The sequence below is a fragment of the Microcaecilia unicolor genome, chromosome 2, assembly GCF_901765095.1.
Source record: "Microcaecilia unicolor chromosome 2, aMicUni1.1, whole genome shotgun sequence".
Classification (NCBI taxonomy): domain Eukaryota; kingdom Metazoa; phylum Chordata; class Amphibia; order Gymnophiona; family Siphonopidae; genus Microcaecilia; species Microcaecilia unicolor.
The window spans coordinates 211737454-211765307 of NC_044032.1; the positions used below are offsets into that span (position 1 = coordinate 211737454).

The 27854-nt window shown below is 44.8% G+C and overlaps 1 protein-coding gene across 1 annotated transcript in view; it reads right to left on the reverse strand.

Annotated features, from left to right (window-relative positions):
* LOC115463300 (fructose-1,6-bisphosphatase isozyme 2) overlaps positions 1-27854 on the reverse strand; it is a 92207-nt gene that overhangs the window by 28127 nt on the left and 36226 nt on the right. The window contains exon 6 of the mRNA XM_030193690.1: positions 5491-5610. Within this exon, the coding sequence (XP_030049550.1) occupies positions 5491-5610 (120 nt within the window). The remainder of the gene's footprint in view (positions 1-5490; positions 5611-27854) is intronic.

Genomic DNA, 27854 nt, shown 5'->3' on the forward strand with positions numbered 1-27854 from the left:
TTCAGGCAAACCTTCCCCTGAGCAGGCTTTGCTCTCTGAGAGCAACACTAGTCACATCTCTCACCATGAAATGGCCCATAGCCCCTGAGACTGCCAGGCAGATGGCTACAATGGATACGCTAGAGTCTTGCCCTTCCAATTCACCATGTCACTAGATGGAAGGTATGCAAAGAGATGAGAGGTGAACTTAGCAGAAATCACTGCAGTAATTGGGCAGTGCCACGCAGTACCACCGGGTTACTGTGGGAGCCCTTTACTGCCACTTCAATGGATGGCAGTACGTGCTGTCTCCTGAAATGGCTGCGCGGCAAGGGTTTTAAAAGAAACTCCAGCCTTTTACCCACTGCAGTAAAAGGGGGACTCGGCGCGTGTCAAAAACATGCGCTGGCCCCTTTTGCCACAGCTTAGTAAAAGGACCCCTTAGTTAACAAACTAATCAGGGGCACAATCCTCCCACACTTTCCCCTGATGATCAGCGCTAATAACACACCTAAATTTGCAGGTTATTAGCACTGATCATTTGGGAGTTAATTCCCTGTGCTATTCCAGCACTGTTTCGGAACGGCGCAGGGGAATGATCATCGAGGCCTAAGGGCAGTTATTCGTGTAAGTGCCAACTGGTTCCAATTGGTATTATAGCCAATTAGTGGCTATTTAAGTTACTTGTGTAACTGACACTAGTCTATAACTTGTGTGCACACGTTTGCCTGCTAAACAAAAAAATTGCGTGTGCAAGATTACAGAATTAGGGGGTAAATGGATAAGTTATTCACTTAATCTAAGCCTGCTGAATAGCAGTCCTAAATATAAATGTATATTGCCAGCATGGTCACTGCTCAGTATGTTTATTCAGCGCCTTGACTTATAGGGATAGGGGTGCTGAACAAATATATTAAGTTAAATACCAGTGCATACCAGTGCCTGTGCTTTAATTTAATGCAGTGACCACATTGAATGAATATCAACCCCATTATTTCTAGCTTACTTTCCACACATTTGCTATTGACTATAGTACATACATTTCAAACTTTACCCCGATTAAAACGATGAGCATACGTTCTTTGCTTGAGTGAATAAAGGCATGGATCAATTCTGCTCAACTCATGCTTCACTTCCCATGGATCAGTAAAGGTCGCCTGTTATTCTAAATTGTCTACTAAGGAGCTATTCTGTGTATGGCACAATAAAAGGAACTTAAATGTCCACATTCAAAGCTATTAACCAAGGAGACAGACCAGCTTTTAAACTACAACCTGAAGCAACGACAACAATGACTTGAGAGTATGGTTTGGAATGAGGTAAGATCCCAAAAGAGTACTTATCCTAGAAATAATCAATAATCAAGTCTATCTTAATAATGCCTTATGGACTTTTCTTTTAAGAAATTATACAAACTTATTTTTAAACCCTGCTAAGCTAACTGCTATTTCCATATCTTTGAAGGCTATCATCAAAATACAGAAGCTAGGGCATCCCATTAGAAAGGTTGCAAAGTAGACCAGGTGCCTTTAAATAAAGACCTGAAATACTGTAAATCATTACTGTCAACTGCTGAGCAAGTTGTTAATAGGAACAAAAGAAATTCCCCAAAACATTGTTTGAAGTGTCTTTATAGGCTATAAACTTAAAAACAAAATGGGAGAGTTAGAATATATTGCATTAATTGAAAAAGTAAATATAATAGACATCTCTGAGACCTGGTGGTCATACAGGGTACAAATTATATTGTAGTGATAGGGTGGATCAAATTGGTGGAGGGGTATGTGTTATATGTTAAAGAGGGCCTTGAATCAAAATTGATTTCTGCAGGAAACAAAATACACCTGAAATACATAAAAAGGAGAAGAATAGAGACAGGAGTATACTACCATCCAGCTAATCAGAACAGACAGACAGATGTTGAAATGTTAGCAGAAATGAGGAAAGTTAACAAACTAGATAACAAAATAATAAAGGGTTCAAGATGTCTGACCCATCTAGACACACAATATAAAATACTGTTTCGAGTATACCTTACCCCAGTGAAACTGAATAAAATGCAGAGGGACACTCCTGATACTTGTTGGCAAGTGGGGGGACTTTGACCACATGTGGTGGGAATGTTCAAACCTTTTGGTCTCAGGTCAGAAATGAGATCTATCGGGTGAATGGAGAACTTCTTCCATTACAGAAACATATGATGTTGCTGGGTTTTACCAAAAACATCTGGATTAAGAATTCTATCCAGAAATGATATCTCCTCTTTCTTACTTCTTGCCGCCCAGCTGGTTGTAGCAGCCGAATGGAGAAAGATGGAGCCTCCATCCAAGCAAAAATGATGGACGAAGGTCTGGCAGAAAGTAGACTTGGAGAGAGCGGCAGTGCTCTTCCACAACAGACTACAGGCATTCAAATCTACGTGGCAGTCTCTCCTGTCACTCAGATAACTCATAGAACATATTAGTTGAGTATGTTGTCTTACAACTATTCGCTATAGTGGTGTAAAGATAGAGCATCAAAATCATCTCCCTGTATATTATAAGAACCTGTCGCATCGGGTATGCGCAGGGGTTGATATCAGTATCCCCTCGCAGATGATCCTCATGATACGGTGACACATTAGGAGGAGTTTCGAATCCACACTTACAAGTTGATATTTGTTTACCTTTAGTTAGTTTGGTTTTCTGTACTAGGCAGCCTTTTTGATTAACAAGCTGACTACATTTTTTTTGTTGTTGTTACATTTTGTACCCTGCACTTTCCCATTCATGGCAGGCTCAATGTGGCTTACATGGGGCAATGGAGGGTTAAGTGACTTGCCCAGAGTCACAATTGTATTCATGGCCTGCATTTCCTGTATTATGTATTGGAAACTTTCAATAAAAATATGTAGAGGAGTGTGGTAGCCGTGTTTGTCCACTCTTAAGGTTATCAATAGAAATCAAACAAAATAAAACATGGAAAAGAAAATAAGATGATACCTTTTTTATTGGACATAACTTAATACATTTCTTGATTAGCTTTCGAAGGTCGCCCTTCTTCGTCAGATCGGAAATAAGCAAATGTGCTAGCTGACAGTGTATATAAGTGAAAACATTCAAGCATTACTATGACAGTCTGACAGGGTGGGAGGATGGGGGTGGGTAGGAGGTGGGTAGGAGGATCTGGGGTTCCTAGCCCATTATAAACCATAAAGCTGTATGTCTCTGTTGATCACCCCACCCCTCACCTATCCACACCCATCCTGTCAGAATATCAATGATATGCTTTGATGTCCCCATGCATACCTCCGACCCACCCCCATCCTCCCACCCTGTCAGACTGTCATATTAATGCTCGAATGTTTTCACTTATATACACTGTCAGGTAGCACATTTGCTTATTTCCGATCTGACGAAGAAGGGCGACCTTCGAAAGCTAATCAAGAAATGTATTAAGTTATGTCCAATAAAAAAGGTATCATCTTATTTTCTTTTCCATGCTTTATTTTGTTTGATTTCTAATAAAAATATGGATATAAAAAAATAATAATAATAATAAAGGGTGATTTCAATTACCAATAACAAAAGAAGACAACAGAATAAATCGAAAAGCCAATAATAAGAGCAACTGCTGTTGGGATAGTTCTCACACATAGGTGGTAAATCTCCAGTTGTTATCAATGTGAAAACAATAGGGAGGGCGACCTCAGTGAAAGATTGTATAATAGCCACTGAACCATCCTGATTTCCCGGCTTTATCTCTATCCCCCCCCCCTCCTCCCTCCACGTTACCTTTGCTGGCATGGATATCCAATCTCCACCAGCTGATGAGATCCACTGCCCGGAATTTCCCCAGTAGCGAAGAAATCGGTGGCCTCCTTTCCAGCCACCGACGCCGGCACTCCTGTCGCATGCAGTGTTCATGTGCGAGGACTACCAGTGTCAGTGGCTGGAAAGAAGGCCACTTATTTCTTCGCTGCTGAGGCAGCACTGGGGCAATTCTGCCAGTCATTCAACAGATACTTTGGGTTGTGAAGAGGGTCTGAGTCCAAACTAGGGGGGGGGGGCTCCAGCCCCCCTCCCCTTGGCTATGTCACTGCCTGAAATTGTTCTCTCCTTTTATTTCTGAACACTCTCTTGCATGTTCCTCTCTTGGATTCCTCCCCAAAATCATATTATCACATACAATCTGATGTTTTTCTCCTCACTGTGTCTTCTTCCCTTGTCCCTTCTCTCTGCAGGAGTTGGAAAACATATTTTGCTACCTCTGGCTGCTGTTTGGTCTTGTCTAGCAGCATGAGGCAATCAGAGGCAGGACTCATGAGGTGGGGGATTAGCAGCTGCAGCCAGCATGGAACTTCTTCCAGCTTGTCATCTCAATAATTGTCTTAATACTTGCCTTGTTCTTAGCCTGAATTGTCCCTCTGCATAATCCAGTCCCTGCTCCTGTCTACCAGCCTGGATTTTAGGAAGGCTTAGGCTCCCCAAACTTCTTATGTTGGGCACTTATGCCAGAGATATTTCCATTTTTTTTGTTTCTTTGACCTGGGGGTTTCCTCCTGTTCCTTTGGGATTCCAGCTCATTTAACCAGCAGGCCAGCCCTTTCCCATAGAAATACATTGGCGTCTTTAGCGTTTAGCACGCACCTATTTTTAACGTGCGTTAAAAACACCAGCGCGCCTACGTAAAAGACCCCCTCAGTGATCATAACCTCAAGTGGGGGAGGGCATCTTGGTCATTGTTAAAGGTGATACCTGGTGGCTGAATTTAGAGAGTATGAAACAAGCGTGTCTGTTCAAAAGGGAAAGGGCTGGCCTGCTGGTTGAGTGAGCTGGAACCCCAAAGGAACAGGAGGAAGCCACCAGGTCAAAGAAACAAAAAAGGGAAATATCTCTGGCATAAGTGCCCAACATAAGAAGTTTGGGGAGGCTAAGCCTCCCTAAATCACAGGCTGGTAGACAGGAGCAGGGGCTGGATTATGCAGAGGGACAATTTAGGATAAGAACAAGGCAAGTATTAAGACCCCCTGAATCTGTAACATCCCTGGCCCCAGCTGACCTGAAGATGGAAGGCCCATGCCAGGAATCAGACTGGGAATCTTACACATGAAAGCATACACCATTTTCACTGAGCCACTAGGCAGACTGTAATCACTTATGATTTGTATCCTATCAGAAAAAGACTGCCCAAGAAAGGGATTTTAGATGTCCAGAATATATGCTTCTTTAAATACTTATTAGCCTTATAGAGCTATCATCCCTACTCAACTACTGTGCTGATTTTCTTAGTTTTTACTTAATCTTGCAAGCATGGACTTTGCTGAAAAGCTTATCTTTCATTTTTAAGACATATGAAGTGACTAAACAATAAGCTGGCATACAACATTTCCTTGGGTATGCATTGGCCCAGATTGTTCTGTGACTAGACATAGGCACAAAATGAGAGAAACCCTTTAGAAAATCAAGGTCACTGTCCTGAATAAACGTGCAACAGTTCATTAGATGTAAAGTGAAAAACAAAGAGTTTCACCTTTCCTTTGGGGCTTTTCTGGTTAGCTGGATACATGAAGATCCCACCATATACCAGAGTGCGATGAACATCAGCCACCATGGAGCCTACATATCTGGAGCTGTAAGGAGCGCTACCATCCTGTAAACAGATAAAAATATAGATTGTTCAGATGCACCATTGATAAAGAGCTGGAAACAACTCATGCACGAAATGGCTCTCTTGGAATAACACAGCAAATGAGAAGCTGGAAAGAATCAAATATAAGCTTATTTTATTGTTTATTACATTTGTACCCTGTGCTTTCCCACTCATGGCAGGCTCAATGTGGCTTACATGGGGCAATGGAGGGTTAAGTGACTTGCCCAGAGTCACAAGGAGCTGCCTGTGCCTGAAGTGGGAATTGAACTCAGTTCCTCAGGACCGAAGTCCACCACCCTAACCACTAGGCCACTCCTCCACTCCAACTTTAGCTAAAGAAATTCCCTAAAGAATAGACAGGTTGGGGATCTCAAAGATCCAATTTACAGAACTGACATCTGGATATGTGTGAATGCTGGAGTCAGGGGTGTATGAGTGATTCCAATGTGCATGATGTGGGGAAGAAAAAAAGAGCATGAGATATGGAAACGGTGCATTGGTTAATAAGTGTCATGATGATGATTAGGTTACTCTGTAATGTGGTGTGTTGTTTGTTCAATTGGTATTTGAACTGCAGTGGATTTTCTAAATTTTGAGAATAAAACCATTTTTAAAATATATAAGTTATTATTGATACCATCTGATACCGATAACATTATTTGGATCTCCATGAGATAAAATAACCTCTAGCCCTCTCCTAGACCAGTTTCAAAGGTTTTCCAAGTTCTCTGATATTATCTTGCATACATCTGTAATTCCTATTCCATTCTCCAGTCCAATCACACAAGATTGAGTACTTCCAAAAGAACACAATTTACGGAATACTTCATGTATTCTAGTGCAAACCTATAAAGAAATGAAAGTGCAAAGAAACACACCTACAGTCAGAGAAATCTGCTGCAGCTCAAAACCTTTTCCTCCTTCTAACTCTCTATCATTCTACCGCAGCTGACAACCTCAATTCCAGTAGGGACATTTTAGTTCAGTCCTAGATTGAACAACCTTATCCTGAAGCATTATGCCCCTCATTCTATAAAAGTCACCGCACCCAATTTCTGCGAGCAATTTAATTGAACAATGAGATCATTAGAGCCAATAATTGACTTTTTAACAAGCAATTATTGGCACTAATTAGATTTAATTGGCATTTACGCACCTAAAATTTACTTGTGATCTGAAAAAGGGGACATGGAAATGGGAGGGTCATGGGTGTAATGGGGGCATTCCTAAAATTAACATGCATTGTTACAGAATAACGGAGATACATGGTTAATGTAGGCGCATACATTCGAAACCACGTTTGTTGGTGCAAATGGCCATACTTAAAGTTAGGCACGATTCCCAGATGTAAGCGCTTTCTATAAACTGCGCCTAACTTTAAGCATGGCTTATAGAATAGTGCTTTTTTTCAGCACCATATATAGAATCTATGAGACCAGCAATATTGACATCATTGGGTAGAATTGCAGACGGCAGATACCACACTTTACCGTACTTAAGCACTCCCACCTACACCAACTCTATGACTGGCATAAGTGCAAGCTCCTAAATATACCAGGTTACCACAGTATTGTACAGTGGAACCTAGGTGCTCAGGCTCCTTTATAGAATAGGCTCCTACTACCTACCCTAGGGGCACCTACATTGAGAAGCCCAGCTATAGAATCACCCCCTATAAGGCTGTATGTAGGGTTACTCCATGCAGGTTATCCCTGCCTTTGTTTTAAGGATTGTAACTGCATGGGCAGTTACAATCCTAAAAACAAACGAGAAGGTAACATGCACAGAGCGGCAGTTTCAATCAGAAAACAAAGGAGGGGGTAACTTACACTGAGCAGCAGTGACAACCCTAAAAATAAAATTGTGCAGGCTATTCCCCAATTTTGTTTTTAGGGTTGAAACTGCCGCTCCGTGTAAGTTATCCCCTCTAGCTGCCTTACTGGGTAGACTAGATGGACTGTGCTAGTCTTTATCTGCTGTCATTTACTATATTACTGTGTTCCTTTTCACCACTTATCACCTCTGTCCTCCTGGATCTGGAGGATATTCCCAATTCTTGGAGGCCTAAGAACTTTACCCTTGAGTCCCAGCCATTGTCCTAAGATAAGAGACAGAAGAGCCCTAGACAAAGTGGATTCATGGGTTTCACTGAAGTATGCTTCCTAATAAGATACCTCTCAGTGGGGAGCATTGGAAATCCTGGAACCTCCTCTCAGGCCTTACTGGAAAGAATCTGTGAGGACTCTCAAGTGATTAGTAAGGGGCACTTTTGTGACACCCTTACACACTATTTGTACTTCTTGTATTGCACTGTGTATTCTGCACCAGAACCAAAAGACAGAGCAGGAGATTTATACCAATGATTTGCTGACTTGGATTCTGGACTCCACAAAGCCCTTCCTGCTGTCACTATGTACAGAACACCAGTATTCTGTCTTTTTAGTTTCTACCACAGTTAAAAGACAAATGATAGGTATCAAAGGAGGCAAGCTTGATGCTCTAAGGGTTTGTGCTATTGTTTCCTGAACTACAACTTGTAGAGGAGGCCTGAATCTGAGCAAAAAAAAAAGAACCCAAAAAAGATTGTTAGGATAAAATGCTATATCATGATCAATAAATATAGAGCTCTTGGAACAGAGTAGCAGTCTAGCTGTTAAGAGCAGCAGGCTGAGAAGCAGGGAAGACTGGTTTAAATCCCACCATGATGCCTTGTGATCTTAGGTGAGTCCCATGTCTCAGGTTCAAACAGACTAGAAACTTTTAGGAACAAGGAAATAACTACTATATTTGAATGCAATTCACCTTGAGGTACTACTGAAAAGATGTGAGCTAAATTCAAAAAATAAATATTCAACAGCCCTTTGATTGTGGTTTGAAAGCGATGGTTCATAATCAGAGAGCAGCTGGGAGTGGGCATGACAGCTCTGGTCAGCTCGGAGCTGCTGTTGAGTGGGGCAGGAAGGCTGATGATAGGTTAAGGGGAAGATTTGGGATATGTGTTAGGAAGAGTTAGACTTTAATTATTGTTTGTCTTGTATTATTAAGACTGGCGGTGTTGAGATTGTTGGAATATAAATAAACAGTGTGGCATGCTAATTAAGCCCGATATTACAGTAACTGCTTAAATGTGGTAAAAGTGTTTCTGTGACCTAAGCTTACTTTGTGGCATTGCTCTCAGGGAGGACTGGTTCTATTATTAGCTACACTGCCAAGCGCTGGCAGACTGGCTGTTTTCCAGTGGTGAACTTCCACTTGGCAGCCTGAGCAGCAGCACGTGTGAATAGGGTATTCCTTTTGAATACTCAAAGTTTCATTTTTGATTTCTGGTGGCATGATTTAGCATCCCATTATGCAGATTTCACTTTCACGGAGCTGGCGTTACAGAATGGGTAGGGCTGCTGGAAGGGGACCCAGACTTACCTGTCTGACTCACTCAACCAGCCGCCACTGAAATCTAACACTACCTAGAGCAGAAAAGCAAACCCAGTTTTTGCATTTAAAAAAATGCTTAATGTCTTGTCAGCCATAGAAAAAATATCCAACACAGAAACCAAATAACATACAACCAAACAGGACAAAAGGCATTAGGCCATAATAAAAACCATCATTTTATAATATTATCACTAAAAAAAACACAGCGAGTGTAGTCTTGAAATGGGATTCACACACAATTGGTTATAATGAAGGTTTTTGACTAGTGATTGAACAGTCGCCAAGAAGAATTCCCTTACCCAGTATACACAGGGTCAGGGTTTATGTTTCATGTGACATCTGAGGTCCTTTCCTCCTAGCCAATATAGTTTGTGCATCAGGTCTGTCCACATTGATTTGAAGTGCCTGCTGGCTCCATGCCAGAGCTCTACACTGTCACACAGGGGACGTGGGCTTGATTCCCTGTGGCAGGGCTTCTATTCTCTGCCTCAGCTGGAGCTGCCAAGAATGTTGTGAAAGGAGCACTCATACCTTCTAGGGTGGAGGGAGTCCAACTCATTGCACACGCATGACATCTAGTGGCCAGACTCAGAGTTCCTGTTAGATGTATTCTGAAGGGAGCTGTGGTTTGTGGCCCTCTGGTTACAAGCTGTTCTGCAATAGCTGGTCTCAATTACAAAGGGGCATAACCAAATAAGGAAATGACACTGGGTAATTGTAGATAAAGATGTGACATAATCCACCAGAGGCTGATTCTGATTGAGCTGAAGCCCAAAGGCACAGGAAGAAACTGCTACAGAAAAAAAAAAAAACATAAACAAAACAACCCCCACACATAAACCCCACTGAAACAAACATCTTAGAAAAAAAAGAAACTGCAGACTTAACAGAATTCTTTCTCAGACTAAACTAGTCCCCATTCACGGTTCCTTATTGATCATAGGTTGATCAAACATGCAAGTTATCACACACACACACACACACACACATACGTTCGGTTTGGCATGTTAATTGACAATATGTGAGTCACTCTTTCTGATAGGCTGCTCCATTGCAAAGCTTCCCACAGAAAGGCACACAGCCAGCTCAAGACTCATTACACAGCCAAGAGCAATCTTGCACCTGGAGCCTCAAGATAAGGTTGCTAACCTTTGAAAAATAATAGGCTTAAGGCTGAACTCACAAACGTAGAATGGAACAAGACTGTCACCCAGGTGATGACAGAATTCTGTTCTCCCACACTGACTTCCATGCACATTCCTAAGCAGACAGGTTATATTTTAATCAGACTGGGATCTGATGCCTGTGTTATTTGAAAACCGAGCTATGGTTATGTAACCTAAATGGGGTAGTGACAGAATGCACTGAGGGAGATAAGTCTGAGAGTTATCTTTTGCAGACAGCTTGTGTTTGCGTTGCGTTCTTCAGGAAGACTCCTGTAGAAATTAGAATTAGTAACTCCTTCCCCCTCAAATTTAGAGACAATGGAAGAAAATCAGCACTTACAAGCAGATGATCAAAAGTCCCGCGCTGTTCCAAACAGCGCTCTACAATAGCGCTGGAACAGAGCGGGACATTACCGCACCGATGATCAGAGATAATTGCATGCAAATTTAAGCATGCAATTATCTCTGATCATGGGGTAGAAGTGCAGGAGAATTGTGCCTGAGCATGCGCTCAGCACAATCCTCCCGCACTTGTTTGACAGGTCTGGGCTGTCAAAAGCCCAAACCTGTCAAACACAGGGGCTGGAGGTCCATGGGACCACCAGGCCCCAACTACCCCTTCCCCGAGCAACATGGGGGCTGGAGGTCCGCTGGACCTCCGGTCCCCCAATGATCCAGCCCCCCTAGTGGGTGACCAGCCAACCCCCCCCCCCCAGCGACAAGGGGGCTGGAGGTCTGCTGGACCTCTGGTCCCCCCCTACGATCCCCCCCAGGTCCAGGGAGGGCTGGAGATCTGGTGGGTCTCCAGCCCCCCCTAGTCCCCCAGCAAGGGGTCCTTGGTGGTCCAGTCCCCCCCTACCTTGTGTGTTGGAGGAGGGAGGGTAGCCTGCTTCCCTTCTCTTCCTGCAACGCCGCAAAATGGCGGCGCCCAGCCCTGCCCAGTGTATCCTGGGATGTGTTGGAGGGATCGTGAAACAACACGCTCGAGGGCTCTGAACGCAACTAGCATGCAAATGCATGCTGGACAGGGCTCACCATGCCTCCCCAATGATCTGCAAACCCTAACGCCAGCTCAGAGCTGGTGTAGGGTTTGCTGCGGCCAGCGACCCAATTTTTGTCGCGCTGGCCACTGATCATTGGGGATGAATATATTTAGCCCTGTTTAGCATGCATTTGCATGCTAGTTGCGTTCAGAGCCCTCGAGCATGTTGTTTCACGCGCTCGAGGGCTCTGATCATGGGGTGTTAGCAAACGCCGGCGCTAGTATGGCGCTAACAGCCTCTAGCGCCGGCGTTTGCTTCTGATCATCCCCTATTAGTGAATGAATGTTACATGCAGCTCATTCTTCTTGGTCTCACTCTCATCTGCCTTAGTGAGATTTACTGTTTTTAAAGCGGGACCATTCTGGCAAATAAAACCTTCAATATGAGAGCGGAGACTGGTTCCTGGTACCAGACATACAGCCAGATGCACTAATTCCACGGAAAGAGCCCTTCCCTTACCGATCCCTTAGCAAATCGGTAAAAAACGAGCATGCATGAAGGAACTCGCATGCAAATGAACTGCTCGCTGTTAGCTCATTTGCATGCGATTTCCTTCCTAAGGAGGGGAAGCCAGTCGGCCAGCTGAGCATGCGCAGAGCAGCCAATCGTTATGCTGGCTGCTCTGCGCATGCCAAAGACGGCTTCATACACGTCTCTCTAAAAAAAAAAGAACGTCCCTGATGAGCACTTGGATGTTTTTTTCTTCAGATTTTGTGATGGGCATCCTTTTTGGATGTGTTTTTCTTACATGCCCAAAATGACCACCGCTGGAGAGAATCAGGGATCGGGATATGCGAGGACGTTCAAATCAAAACTATTTGGACATCCCTTTCGATTATGCCCCTCCAGGTCTCTCTCAGCCAATCACAGCGCGTTTAGGATCCTAGCATCCTGTTTGATTTTTTGGCCGCCGCTACACACTGAGTTGAAGATTTCAGCGTATTATCTACAATGACAAGCAGATCTATTTCTTGAGTGCTGACCCCCAAGGTGGACTCTAGCATCAGGTAACTATGATTCAGATTATTCTTTCCAATGTGCATCACCTTGCAGTTGTCTACATTAAATTTCATCTGCCATTTGGATGCCCAGTCTTCCAATTTCCTAATGTCTTCCTGCAATTTTTCACAATCCACATGTATTTTTGACAACTTTGAATATTTATTTATTAGGATTTATTTACCACCTTTTTGAAGGAATTCACTCAAGGTAGTGCACAATAAGAATAGTTTTATGTTATCTGCAAATTTAATCACCTCACTCGTCATTCCGATTTCCAGATCATTTATATATTTGTTAAATAGCTCTGGTCCCAGTACAGATCCCTGTAGCACTCCACTACTCACCCTCATCCACTGAGAAAAATGGCCATTTAACCCTACCCTCTGTTTTCTGTCCAATAACCAATTCCTAATTCACAAAAGAACATTGCCTCCTATGCCATGACTTTTTAATTTTCTCAAGAGTCTCTCATGAGGAACTTTGTCAAAAGCTTTCAGAAAATCTAGATACACTACATCAACCTGCTAACCTTTATCCACATGCCTTCAAAGAAATGAAGTAAATTGGTGAGGCAAGACTTCCCTTGGCTGAACCCATGCTGGCTCTGTCCCATTATAACATTTGTCCACTTGTTCTGTAATTTTATTCTTTATAATAGTTTCCACTATTTTGCCCAGCACTGAAGTCAGGCTTAGTGGTCTGTAATTTCACGGATCGCCCCTGGAACCCTTTTAAAATATTGGCGTTACATCGGCCACCCTCCAATCTTCAGGTACTACAGATGATTTTAACGAGGTTACATATCACTAACAGCAGATCAGCAATTTCATGTTTGAGTTCTTTCAGAATCCTGGGGTGTATACCATCCAGTCCAGGAGATTTATCACTCTTTAACTTGTCAATTTGGCTTAGTACATCTTCCAGGTTCACTGAAATTTCTTTCAGTTCCTCCGCATTAGGGTTACCATACGTTCGGATTTCCCCGGACATGTCCTCTTTTTGAGGGCATGTCCGGGGGCGTCCGGCGGATTTTGCCCGCGCCCACGTTTGTCCGGATTTCTGGACAAACGTGGGCGCGGGTGCGGGCAGGCGCGTGCGTGCGGTGGGCATGTGGGCGGGCGATCGGCGCCGTGGGTCTGGTGACCTGGTCTCCCGTCCCCTCCCCTTCCTTACCATGTTCCCTGGTGGTCTAGTGACGTCTTCGGGGCAGGAAAGAGCCCCCTCTTTCCGGCCCGGAGCGCTGCCTCCCCTGTCTATCATCCTTCTCGGTCTGGTTGGGGATTCAAAATGGCCGCCGAGAGTTGAACTCTCGCGAGGCCGCTTCAACTCTCGGTGGCCATTTTGAATCCCCAGCCAGACCGAGGAGGATGCAGCAGGCAAGGGCAGGCAGCGCTCCAGGCAGGAAAGAGGGGGCTCTTTCCTGCCCCGAAGAGAAGACGCTACTAGACCACCAGGGCTAGATAGTAAGTGAGGGGGGGTATGTGATGGGGGGGAGGGGACTATGTGACGGGGGGGGGGGGAATAGGGGCGGAACCTGGGCGTGGCAGGGCGGGGCATGAGGCGTGGCAGGGGCGGGGTAGGGGGCGTGACATGTGTCCTCTTTTTCAGAGGACACAAAATGGTAACCCTACTCCGCATCATCAACCTGAAAACTGTTTCTGGTACAGTTAGATCTCTTACATATTCTTCCGTAAAGTCCGAAGCAAAGAATTCATCAATTTCTCCACTATGGCCTTGTCCTCCCTGAGTGTCCCTTTTGCTTCTTCATGATCTAATGGACTCACGGATTCCTACATAGGCTTTCTGCTTCTGATATACCTGAAAAAAAGTGCTATTATGAGTTTTTGTCTCCACAGCAAGTTTTTCTTCATATTCTCTTTCAGCCTTCTTTATCAATGCTTTGCATCTAGCTTGACACTGCTTATGTTGGTTCTTATTTTCTTCATTCATATCTTTTCTCCATTCTTTAAAGGTTGTTCTTTTGGCTCTAATAGCCTCTTTCACTTCACCTTTTAACCATACTGGCTGTTATTTGTTCTTCTTTCCAGCTTTCTTAATACGTGGAATACATCTGGTCTAGGCTTCCATGATGGTACTTTTAAACAACGTCCATGCCTGATTTAAAGTCCTAACCTTTGCGGCCTATCCTTTTAGCATCATTTTAACCATTTTCCTCATTTTATGGTAGGTGCCCTTTTGAAAATTAAATGTTGCTACAGTAGATTTCATTAGTGACTTCACTCTAGATATCAGCTCAAATTGGATACAACCCCATTACCTCTTGTTGCTCTAAGAAGCAGTCATTTATTATGTCTAGGAATTTTATCTCCCTAGTGCTCCCTGATGTAGCATTTATCCAGTCAATATTGGGGTAATTGAAATCATCCATTATTCTACTGTTCCCAATTTGCCAGCTTTCCTAAGTTCTGTAAACATTTAGGTCACCTTGATTTGATTTACTTAATATACTGCTACATATAAAAAAACATGTTCTAGCGATTTAAAATAAAATGATCAACAATCATACTGATATACATTAGTACAAAATAATACAATATTCTTAATAACAACATAATTAAAATAATCATCTAAACCTAATACACCTATCTCCCCATTTCTACATACATCCAAAGCACCCTTAAAATATGATTGTTTCTTTCTCTATAATTTAATTTCTTGTTTCTCCTGTCCCCTGATCAAATCACTACTTGCCATCATTTCAGGTACACATTTCACTACTGTAACAAGAGAAAGAAGCATTGAGATGTTTCCTGTTTTGTATTTAGTTATAAAACTGATTAAGGACAAGCATGATATAGGTTCTTACTAAAATATGGTAAAGGGGTCCAGCCACTGAGCTACACTGTAGATTGCCTGATGCAGATGCACAATCCAAATTAAAAAGCCCATTGATGTTACTGAATACAAGAACTATATGGTCTGAAAAATTACAATCAAGAGCAATATATTTCTCAAATTATTTTCTAATATGTAAACTTCATTTCATTGTAATATCGTTTTACTACTAACACTATAAGCTGTGCTTGAAAGCAATCACTGCAGGTTCCTTTGTCGTAGAATCTAGCTTCTCAATGCACACCACAAGTTTGGTTAAAACACTGCATCTTCATCATACTCAACACAGCCTGGAAATTCCTTAGAATTACTCAAATAGTATCCAAGCCAGAATATAAATATAATAATTTAAATAATGAAAGAACATATTTTACCTCCAAGCAAATTATCCTCAGCACACATGGACCTCAGTTAATGAAAACAAACTAAAATCCATAGTGCTTTTACAATGTCTGACTTTGTGCCACATTTGGAGTGACAGCTGATATTGTATCTCCATAGAAAGGCTATTTCTTAAGGAAGTTATCATCCCAAATTTATACACCTAAATTCCTGCTAAACGTTTGTATCAAAAGCATTTATTTAGAGCAGTCTATTTACCATATAAACTACTATGCAAGGAAGATCATAACTGCATTATTTGCAATCACATTACACCAAAACACACAAACAAACAAAAGAATGCAAAGAGTACTCCCCCCCCCCCCCCCCCTCAGACTACCTTACAATCATCCCTGGTGTTCTAGTGGTATAGTCAGGGCAGGAGTGATCTCCAGTTGCTCTTGAGTGATCTCCAGTTGCTCTTGCCCATGTCAGCTCTACTCTCAAAATGGCTGCCATGATCTCATGCTGCAGTCTTGCAAGATTGCCACTAGAAGTCATGGCAGCCATTTTGAGGGCAGACCCAGCAGGGGCAGTAGCAACTGGGGATCATGCCCTCTCGCCCCTGTTTTTCCAGTTGAGCCATCTCTACCCCTCTCTCTTCCCACCTTCCACTTGAGCCATCTCCACCTCTTTCTTTCATCCCCTTCCAGTCCAGCCATCTCCACCCCCTCTCTCCCATCCCCTTTCCAGCCTAGCTGTCTCCTTCTGCCCCCTTGCAACCCAGCCATCTCAAGCTCTCTCTTCCCCCTTCTGATCCAGCATCTAATTCTGTCCCCATCACTCCCAGTGCTATTACCCAGATACATAACTGGGAAAGTTAGGACAGCCTTATATCCAGACCAATTTGCCTGAATAGTTGTTCAGGCACCAATGCTGTATATCAGTGGTGCCTGGACAACATCCTGCTCTACCTTTGTTCTGCCCATGGATTGTTCCAGCACTCCCAGATAGTGCCAAGGTGGTCAGACTTGATATTTAGGATCATTCTCCAGTTAAATGCTGCTGAATATCAGCTCAGGACTTGATCAGTGGGAATTAACCAGGTAGAAGCCACTCCTAATTCATGGTGAATATTGACCCCCCCCCCCCCCCCCCCCCATCCTTAGCTTTAAAGTCATGGGAAAAATCTTTTTGGTTCAAAACAATAGAAACCCTAAACATAGGAATGGATTTACCAATAGTTGGAGTAGGTATGTGCCTTTGGGCAGCCACCAGGCTCCAGAGATGAGCACCCAGAAACTTTTCGTTTTTACGTCTGTTTTTTTTTTCACATTAGTGCGTGAGAGACGTTAGGTGCGCTGAATATAGAAAAGGGGAGTAAGTCTATAAAACGCACAACAGCAAAGTAGTGCCAGTTAGTTAATTATGTTTTGCACACAACTGGCCCTGTTCTATAACTGTGGGCCCAATTGAGCACCATTTACAGAATTTGGGGGATAGAGTGCACTCTTAACAGCCAAGGACATTTGTTTGAAAGGATTGCCCATTCCGACCCTGCTCCTGTGCTTTATTTGCTTCACACCAGAGCTACAGTGCTGCTCTGTCATGGGGGAGGGGAGAGGCAGAAGTCAGCTGTTCATATGCTAAACAGCAGCCAGGGCTAAAGTCTGACACTATAAACAAACATAACAAAACAGTACCATTCGCATTTTCATTTGATTCAATTTCTTTTTCTAATGGACTAGTTACTCTCACATTCTTTCTGTATTTCACTCTGAATTCCTTCCTACCCTCTGAGCTGCCTTATCATTTGGAAGTACAAACCCTGCCCCCAAAACTCCAGGTGTTTATCTCAAACATTTTCAGCTGCATTTCAAAGACATTCCCCACCCCAACCCCCACCCCACCCTTTTTTTTTAATTATTCTTTTGGCCTGAGAACTGCCTCATGGTTTTGGATAAGCTCCAGCATAAACTCATATCTGCCCTCCAAGAACATCACAGACTCTGCTGAATAAACTGTAGGGTGTGAACAAGACAAATTGGCAATACTTTGCTTCCCTGAAAAACATGCTGACTCATTGTTTCCATGTAGATGATACAGGGTAGGGGCAGCCTTTCTTTTGGTATGAGTGATTAACTTTGTAAGTCACAAGGCGCCACCTACTGCTGGAATCCTATTACTGCTGGTCTTGAGTATTGCATTCAGTTCTGGTCGCTGTATCTTAAAAAACATATAGCAGAATTAGAAAAGATTCACAGAAGAGCGACCAAAATGATAAAGGGGATGGAACTCCTCTCATATGAGGAAAGGCTAAAGAGGTTAGGGCTCTTCAGCTCAGAAAAGAGATGGGGGGGAGGTGGTGGGGGGATATGATTGAGGTCTACAAATTCCTGAGTGGAGTAGAACAGGTAACAGGAATTACTTTTTCATTCTTTCAAAAAGTACAAAGACCAGGGGGACCTGAATGAAATTACATGGAAATACTTTTAAAACAAATAGGAAGAAAGTGGAGGAGTGGCCTAGTGGTTAGGGTGGTGGACTTTGGTCCTAAGGAACTGAGTTCAATTCCCATTCAGGCACAGGCAGCTCCTTGTGACTCTGGGCAAGTCACTTAACACTCCATTGCCCCATGTAAGCCGCATTGAGCCTGCCATGAGTGGGAAAGCGTGGGGTACAAATGTAACAAAAAAAAAATAGTTAAGCTCTGGAACTCGTTGCCAGAGGGTGTAGTAACAGCAGTTAGCATTTCTGGGTTTTAAAAAGGTTTGCACAAGTTCTGGGAGGAAAAGTCCATAGTCTGCTATTGAGACACACAGGGAGCCACTGCTTGCCCTGGGATTGGCAGCATGGAATGTTGCTACTATTTAGGTTTCTGCCAGGTACTTGTGATATGGATTGGCCACTGGACTAGATGGACCATTGGTCTGACCCAGTATGGCTATTCTTATGTTTTATGGAACAACTTCAATAAAGGAGTGGGCTTGCTGGAAAAGGTGGAGGGAAGGTAAGAATCTAAACACAATTTAAAGTAGAAGTTCTGATAGAAATATTTTTCTGATAATTCTCTTTGTGGTGAAAGGAAGCATACCCCTTGAGTTCCCTATTTCTTTTCTGTTTCCTTTTTCTTTCTTTCTTTCTTTCTTTCCTGAACAATAGGGTAACACAGTAAATGCTGGCAGATAACGACCCATATGGTCCATCCAGTCTGCTCAACAGGGTGGCCAGAACAGTGCTCCCCACTCTGCGTGGGTCTCAGCCACCCATGCTTAAACTGAAGGCACATTACCAGGGCTGCAAGACAATTTTTATAATACCAATTTTTAGAGTTCCACTGGAAGTACAGTGGCGATAAGTATTTATATACAATATATCTCTGCCCTCAGGAGCTTACAGCAGTGCTTCCCAAACTGTGGGTTGCAACCTGCACCTGGCTCTACATAGAATGGAAGATGAAAAAGCAGACATGGTAGAAGATGAACTTAACTATTAATAGTGATGATTTTTTTATGGCTATTTCAGTATTACGTGGGAGGTGGTTACTCCACACCCTAGTTCACCTACCTTGAGGAAAATGAAAGAATAACTACTTGAGGGTATGTAAGAACACCATAACAGGCCCCCTATGCACTTTCATTGTATTATATATTTATATGCATGTTACCTTTAAGTATATACAAACTTTTTAAATTTTGTTTTATAATGTTTTCAGCCTACGTTTTCAATTTACATAATTATTGATTGATGTACCATTATTTATGTATGAACATCATAACTGGTTTTCCAGACTCTTTTTATATGTATTTATAATATTTATGTTAGTATGTACTTATTGAGCAGTTTAAGTATTCCTTTTATTTTGATTTTATATTAATATGGTTCTAATTATTTGTTTATAATTGTTGATATATTTGGTTTGAAATTTGGTTTTAACTTATGTTTTTATATGTTTATTAGAATTATATTGCCCCTGAAGCAGCCCTGCTGGGCGAAACACAGCCATGTCGAGCATCCTTTTACCTGCTCTCTACAATAAAGACTTGTAAGTTCATCTTCCACCATGTCTGCTTCATCTTCCATTTTACTGGGACTAGCAGACCGCTTGCCCATCTGTTTTTTAGGACCTGGCTCTAAATAGATGCATCATTATGAAGTGCCTTGGGGGGGGGGGGGGCTTGAAAATGTTTGGCAAGCACTGGCATTTGGTTATATTGTAAACCACTTTAGTTATTTTTTTGTTTAAATTTTGCTCACACCTTTTCTAGTAGTAGCTCAAAGTGAGTTACATTCAAGTACACTGGGTATTTCCCTGTTCCTGGAAGGCTCACAATCTAAGCTTGTACCTGAGGCAATGGAGGGTTAAGTGATTTGCCCAAGATCACAAGGAGCAGCAGTGGGATCTGAACTGGGTAACTCTGGATGTCAAGACCAGTGCTCTAACCACTAGGCCACTCCTCCACTCCAGGCCACTCCTCCACTCTACTTTGATTACTCCTATTGAAAGGCAGTATATCAAGGAAGGGGTAGATATTCGATCAGAAGTGGTTAGTATTTCTTTGGCCGCCACTGGCTTTATCATCAGATATTAAATGCTGGGCCATATCTGGGTACCAGCATTGAACATCCGGGCGTACGCAGCTGGTTACAACTTATGTAGTTAAGTTCAATATTCAGCACTTAATCACATAAGAAACTGCATAAAGATAGGACAGTGTTTTTTGTGGTCCTATTTAGGCTGTTACTTATATGGTTAAATGTTGAATATTGGCACTTAACTGCATAAGTGCGAATTCTGCCCCTGACCACCAACAAAATGGCCAGTCTTGGCTTAGGTCAGGGGTTCCCAAACCTGGTCCTGGAGGCACCCCAGCCAGTCAAGTTTTCAGGATATCCACAATGGATATTCATGAGATAGATTTGCAGGTAGTGGAGGCAGTGCATGCAGATCTCTCTCATGAATATTCATTGTGGGTATCCTGAAAACCTGACTGGCTGGCGTGCCTCCAGGACCAGCTTTGGTAATCACTGGCTGAGGCACTAACTGGATATATTCAGTATCACTATCAGGTTAAGTGCCACTGAATATGCCCGGTTAACCGCGTGGACAAGCGATTTAAATGGCTAGGAGTCATTTTGGACGTCCTCAACTGCTCAGTCGCTATACCTCCGACACCCTCTTGAAATTTGGCCGTCCCTGCAACGGGGCAGTTGAGGACGTCCATCTTCTGATTTAAAGATGGGCGTCCTTCTCTTTTCATTGGTCTCCAGCCCAGACCTGTCAAACAAGTGCGGGAGCATTGTGCTGAGCGCATGCTCAGGCACAATTCTCCCGCACTTCTACCCCATAATCAGAAATGATTGTGCTGCTTAAATTTGCATGCATTATCTCTGATCATAGGTCTAATAGCGCCCCGCGCTGTTCCAGCGCTATTTTAGAGTGCTGTTTGAAACAGCACGGGGCTTTTGATCATCTGCCTGATAATGAGAGAAACCATCTCTGGTCTATTAGTCTGTCCACATGGAGGTGCTAAAGAGAGAAATGCATTGCTAATCTCCTCTTTGTTTCCCTACTGGTTGAATCTGTCAAAGTAATTTTGTTTGTGCAGTACAACTTTAACTGTATGTCATGCAAAGACTTTCACACGTATTTCAGAAGCCAGCCAAAGCTGTTGAGGGCTATCCGCTCTTCTGATAAGTATGCCTGGGCTCAGAATCAGTCAAACTCAAATCCAGAAGTTTTTGAAAAGTAGATTATAGTCTACTACTGTATTGTAAGTCAGTTACTGTTTGCAGGGCCAGTCTTAGCAAGTACGGGGCCCTGTGCAGACCAATTTGGTGGGGCCCCATCCTAGCCCCGCCCCACCTAGCCCCACCCCATTGATAAGATTATTGTACTGGAACCTGAGAGACAGGCGAAGGTAGCCATGGTAATTGTACTGCTTCTGTCCGAGGCAATCGCCTAAGTGATAGGGCTGGCCCCATTTGGAGGGGAGATGATGTGAGGGGCATGCTGAGGCTATGGGATGAAATAGGGACCATAGAGAAGATACTAGACCACCAAGGGTGCAAGGGAATAGGACAGTGGACATGGAGAGGAAAAGAGAGATGGGTGATACTGGACATAGAGGGATAGGGAGAGATGCTGGAGGGAGGTGAAGAGGGGAGTCACTGGATGTGGAGAGTAGAAGGGAGATACCTGGAAAAGCAGTGGAGAAATTAAGTGACTAACAATAGGGGAAACACTGGGGAGGCAGGATGAGTGAGAGCAGAAGGATGAATGAAGTTAGGGGAGCACTGCAGCAAGGATGACTAAGGCTGTAATACAGGCTACTGGGGAGATGAGAGGCTTGGACATAAATATTGGGAAAGGATAACAGGATCTGGAGTGGGAGAGCACTAAGGGAGGAAGATAGATGGGGATGTGTGGCAGCACTAGTGAGACAATGAATGATACTGGGAGGATGGAGGGTGGCTGAGGTGTAGTGGAGTACAGGTGAGACTTGGGGTGAACCCTGGGGAAGGATGAGGCATATGGGACCACTTAGGGGAGGATGAGTAAGGCTCAGAAGGAAGAATTAATAAAATTAAGGTGCATTGAAGAAGGGAGGTAAAAGATGATTAAAAGGATATCTATGGGTAAAGGTGGGCAGGGACTGAAGAGGGGAAGAAGGGGACTACTGTGGCTCTGCTCACTGGAAGCAAGGGTCCCAGGCAGGAAAAACCTTTGACAAAATGGTGGACATACAGCTGAAACATTTCAAATCACCACCACAGAGACAGACAGTACTTTAATTCAAAAAGGTTCTTCCTATAGAAAAAAAAGCTATCATCATACCTGGCTTGCTGCCTGCCTTAATGAATTGGCACAACTGTTGTAGGCAGCCCTGTCTGTTGCTTTGCTCGCTCGGCTCCACCGAGTCTGCACGCACTCTCGCTCGCACCACAGTCAGCGACGATGGCTCACCACCTTGGACCAGGCTCCAGCTTTTCCTGCTCAGTGACTCCCGCCCTCGCGGAAACAGGAAATACCTCATCAGAAGGCGGGACATTGAGCGGGAAGTGAAAAGCTGGAGTCTGGAGGTGAGCCGTCACGCTGCAACTTGTCTGTCGCTGTCGGGCGTGGGGCCGTCGCTGCCTGGCTCGCTGCAAAGTTACTGTCGCCGGGGGCTCGGCAGCTGACGGTGGGCTCAGCAGGCCCAAGCCGGGGGTGGGCGCCGCGCCGGTGGTGGCGGAAGCAGAGTGGCTGAGCCGCGGGATCATCATGAATGATGCGGTCGTCGTCCGAGGCGAGTGGAGGTCGGAGCGGAGGCAGAGTTGAGGCGGGCTGCGCGGGGCCCCCTTCGGTGCGGGGCCCTATGCGGCCGCCTTGGTCGCCTCTGCCTAAGACCGGCCCTGACTGTTTGATGTGTGTTCTGTAGGGGTCTTTTCCTGCTGGCTCATCTTTGCTAATTAGGCCTGAACCATCTTCTCCTGAACCAAATATGGATTCTGCAGCTGGAGGCCTGATTTAATCAGAAACCAGCTTTCTTCAAGGAAAATTACTTCTTGGCACAGCTATGTAGTGACATCACTATCTAAGGACATGTGTTTACGTGCACTAGCCATTCACTTTATCTGCTAGGAAGGTGCATAGGACAGAGACAGAGTCTCCAGTACATCTGTGACACATGGAGGGGAGTTTGCTACCATCAGACTTGTGACTGATAAGAGATTCTTGCTGGAATCACAAGGCCTCATTGTCATGACCGTGGGTATCTGCTGGATAGAGATACATGGTTGATGATTGGTTCTTGTGTGTCACCTGACTCAGAGGAATGCCAGTGCTGGGCAGGAGAGAGAGAAAGAAAGAGGTGCGAGGAAAAGAGGATTGCCTGATGGATAGTTCTCCTAAACACCTGTGAACTGTGATTCCCTGTGCTGAGAGCTGACAAGGTCAAGTTCAGCCTCAGCCTGGTGGCTTCCCCAGAGACTGAGTAACCAGCTACACAGAATAGAGATTTTGGACTAAACACTTGATATGCAGGGGCGCAGGAAATCTGCTGGAGCCTGAACAGAAGGAGCTGATTCATCACCCCCTTGGACTCTGAACCTAAGGGACCTCAAGGATGAGATTCAGGATTTTCTTCTTGTGGCTTAGGGTTTAGTTAGCTCTGGTCTTTGCCTGCAACTGATTGGTTACAACAGGACCTGTGGCTAGTAGCCTAATACTACTGCTGTTGGTAATCTTTTCTTAGGATATCATAGTCGTATGATAGGGGTGTTATCTCAAATCAGCTATCTCGGTATTCTGCGATATCAACACATTTGTAGAATATCAAGTCTAGTATGTGACTGTTTTCATGGGTTGGCGAATTGATCACCTGTGTGAATCCTAGTGCTATCATCATGTTCAGGAAGATATCTGTGGTGGTATCTGATCTTTCAATGTGTAATCTCCCATGATCACCAGAATAATTCAGGGTCACTTGTGTAATCAGATCAAGGAGTTCTTGCATGGATAATGTGTTGTTACAAGGTGATCGGGATACCATGAGCAGCCAGATTGGTTTCTCCTCTTTTAGCTAGATTAAAAGAGATTCTGATTCATTTAACTGGGGGATGGCGATTATGCCCAGTTTGATTGTATCCTGAATCAAGACTGCTACCCCTCCACCCCATCTTGCTGATCTAGGTTGATGTTGGATGTTGAAACCTGTTGGGCATAGTTCAGCCAGGAGTAAACTCTCATTTTCATCTAGCCAGGTTTCACTTATTCCTAAAATGTCAAGATGCTTTTCATGGATGACATCATGGATCACTGAGGATTTCTTTGCAGGTGATCTGGCATTCACCAGTTCTATAGTTCCCAAGGGTGGTCTGGAAGTGCTGGGGGTAGCTTTGGAATGGGCTTTGTCAACATTGCCAACTGGGAACCACTAGCGCAGCTTGATAAAAGAGGTCCTTAGTGTCTATCACTATCCCAAGATTGTCCTGTAGACTGAGAAATCAAATGATACCTCAGCCTCCTCTTTCTAAAAATATGCGATTCTTAAGAATTGTTCATTCAATGTTTTCTGTCATGGGGGTCTCCTTTTGGAATTAGCATTCTATAAGACTTCTTTTGATATTAATATTTGTTCAGAATGCCATTTATATTTATACTACTACTACTACTTAACATTTCTAGAGCACTACTAGGGTTACGCAGCGCTGTACAAAATAAACAAAGAAGGACGGTCCCTGCTCAAAGGAGCTTACAATCTAAAGAACGAAATGTCAAGTTGAGCAGTCTAGATTTCCTGGGTAGAGGTGTAGAGGTTAGGTGCCGAAGGCGACGTTGAAGAGGTGGGCTTTAAGCAGAGATTTGAAGATGGGCAGGGAGGGGGCCTGGAGTATGGGCTTGGGGAGTTTGTTCCACGCGTGGGGTGAGGCGAGGCAGAAAGGGCGGAGCCTGGAGTAGGCGGTGGTGGAGAAGGGTACTGAAAGGAGGGATTTGTCTTGAGAGCGGAGGTTACTGGTAGGAACGTAAGGGGAGATGAGGGTTGAGAGGTAAGGAGGGGCTGCAGATCGAGTACATTTGTAGGTTAGTAGCAGAAACTTGAATTGAATGCGGTATCTGATCGGAAGCCAATGAAGTGACTTGAGGAGAGGGGTGATATGAGTGTAGCAGTTCAGGCGGAAGATAAGACGTGCAGCAGAGTTCTGAACGGACTGAAGGGGGGATAGGTGGCTAAGTGGGAGACCAGTGAGGAGTAGGTTGCAGTAGTCAAGGCGAGAGGTAATGAGAGAGTGGATGAGAGTTCGGGTGGTGTGCTCAGAGAGGAAAGGGCGGATTTTGCTAATGTTATAGAGCAGTGATGGCGAACCTTTCAGAGACCGAGTGCCCAAACAGCAACCCAAAATGTAATTACTCATCGCGAAGTGCCGGTACTCATTATGGGCGGGGTCACCACATATGACTCCACCCCATGATAGCCACCCCCTTACACCAGCCTTGGCGCATATAAACAAACATCATTGAAAATATTATACTAGTATAGGAGAAAAAAATAACATGATTTTCTTTCATTATAAATCATTTCTGTAAGTTATTACAGCTCCAGTATACCCAGTGCAAAATAAGACAGCAGATGTAAATTCTCAAATTGGACATATTCCAAACACTAAAATGAAAATAAAATGATTTTTTTCTACCTTTGTTGTCTGGTGATTTTGTTTTTCTATCCATATTGGTCCTAGTCGCTGATTCTGCTGCTATCTGTTCTCTTAACTCTGTTTCCAAGGCTTCCATTCCATTTATTTCTTTACTTTCCTCCTTTCTTCTTCATTTCTTGCCCTCCATCCATGTCCAGCAACCCTCCTCTCCCCTCCAGCCACAAATGTCCAGCCACCCTCCTCTCCCCTCCAGCCGCCCATGTCCAGCCACCCTCCTCTCCCCCTGCCCTCCCCTCCAGCCACCCTCCTCTCCCCCCTGCCCTCCCAGCGGCAGGCCTCCCTCCCACCCAGCACCAGGCCACCCAGCATCAAGCCTCCCTCCCTCCCACCCAGCACCAGGCCATGCTCCCACCCAAGCACCAGGCCTCCCACCCAAGCACCCAGGCCTGCCTCCCACCCAAGCACCCAGGCCTCCCTCCCTCCCACCCAGCACCAGGCCATCCACCCACCCAGCACTCCCACCCAAGCAGCAGGACACCCACCCAAGCACCAGGCAGGCCTCTCTCCCACCCACCCAAGCATCAGGCAGGCCTCTCTCCCTCCCACCCAAGCACCAGGCCTCCCACCCAAGCCTCCCTCCCTCCCACCCAGCACCAGGCCACCCACCCAGCACCAGGCCTGCCTCCCTCTCACCCAAGCACCAGGCCATGCACTCACCCAGCACTCCCACCCAAGCACCAGGCCACCCAAGCCTCCCTCCCTCCCACCCAAGCACCAGGCCTCCCACCCACCCAAGCAGCAGCAGCAGCAGCAAGCAGGCGAGCAGGCAGGCCTCCCACCAGGCAGGCCACCCACCCTCCCACCCAAGCACCAGACCTCGCTCCCACCCTCCCACCCAGCGTGCACCAGGGCTCCCTCCCACCCACCCGGTGTCAAGCATTCCTCCCTCCCTCCCTCCCACCCGGCACCAGCCCGCCATCCCTCCCTTCCTCCGAACCCCAAGAAATTTAAAAGTCTTCCCTTGTCCGAGTAGGCGGCGTCAGCATCAGCAGTAGCAGCGAAAAGCGTGCTGCTGGTTTGGCGCGTCTTCAGCCTTCCGTCTCTCAAGCTCTCTGGTCCCGCCCTAACAGGAAATGAGGGTGGGACCAGAGAGCTTGAGAGACGGAAGGCTGAAGACACGACGAACCAGCAGCATGCTTTTCGCTGCTACTGCTGATGCTGACGCCGCCTACTCGAACAAGGGAAGACTTTTAAATTTCTTCGGGTTCGGAGGGAGGGATGGAGGCTGGGCGGGCTGGTGCCGGGTGGGAGGGAGGGAGGAATGCTTGACGCTGGGTGGGTGGGTGGGAGGGCTAAGTTTTGGGTGAGGCGACCGGCGGCGCGCGTGCCAACAGAGAGGGCTCCGCGTGCCCTCTCTGGCACGCATGCCATAGGTTCGCCATCACTGCTATAGAGGAAGAAGCGACAGGTCTTGGCTATCTGCTGGATATGCGCAGAGAAGGAGAGGGAGGAGTCGAAGATGACACCGAGGTTGCGGGCAGATGAGACGGGGACGATGAGGGTGTTATCAACCGAAATAGAGAGTGGAGGTAGAGGGGAAGTGGGTTTGGGTGGGAAGACAAGAAGTTCGGTCTTGGCCATGTTCAGTTTCAGGTGGCGGTTGGACATCTAGGCAGCAATGTCGGATAAGCAGGCCGATACTTTGGCCTGGGTTTCTGCAGTGATGTCAGGTGTGGAGAGATAAAGCTGGGTGTCATCAGCATAGAGATGATACTGGAAGCCATGAGACGAGATCAGGGAGCCCAGGGAAGAGGTGTAGATAGAGAAAAGAAGGGGTCCAAGGACATAACCCTGAGGGACTCCAACAGAGAGCGGGATAGGGGTGGAGGAAGAACCATGAGAGTGTAGAAATTTAAAGGTAATTTAAGCTATTTTTATAATAATAATAATAATATAAAAAATGGACCCGTGGAGAATTACAGTGTTGGTTTGGATATCAATTATTTTACAAAGTACCCACTTTCTGAAGGTCCTCAAAAAACTTTCTATTAGAGTATTTACTAGTGGCCTCTATAAAATAGGCATAGCATATAGATCTCTTTCCCGCCTAGGTGCCCCCTACTGTAAAATTAACCTTTTGGGGGCAATTTTTAGACTTTCCAGGTAGTTTGTATCTAAACTTTCCTTTGAAAATTTTGCCTAGAAAAGTCTGTGTGTATAAAAGTACCCATAGCCTTATACTGCAGGTGCATAATGCAAGCAACAAAATATAAAGCAGGATTTCAAC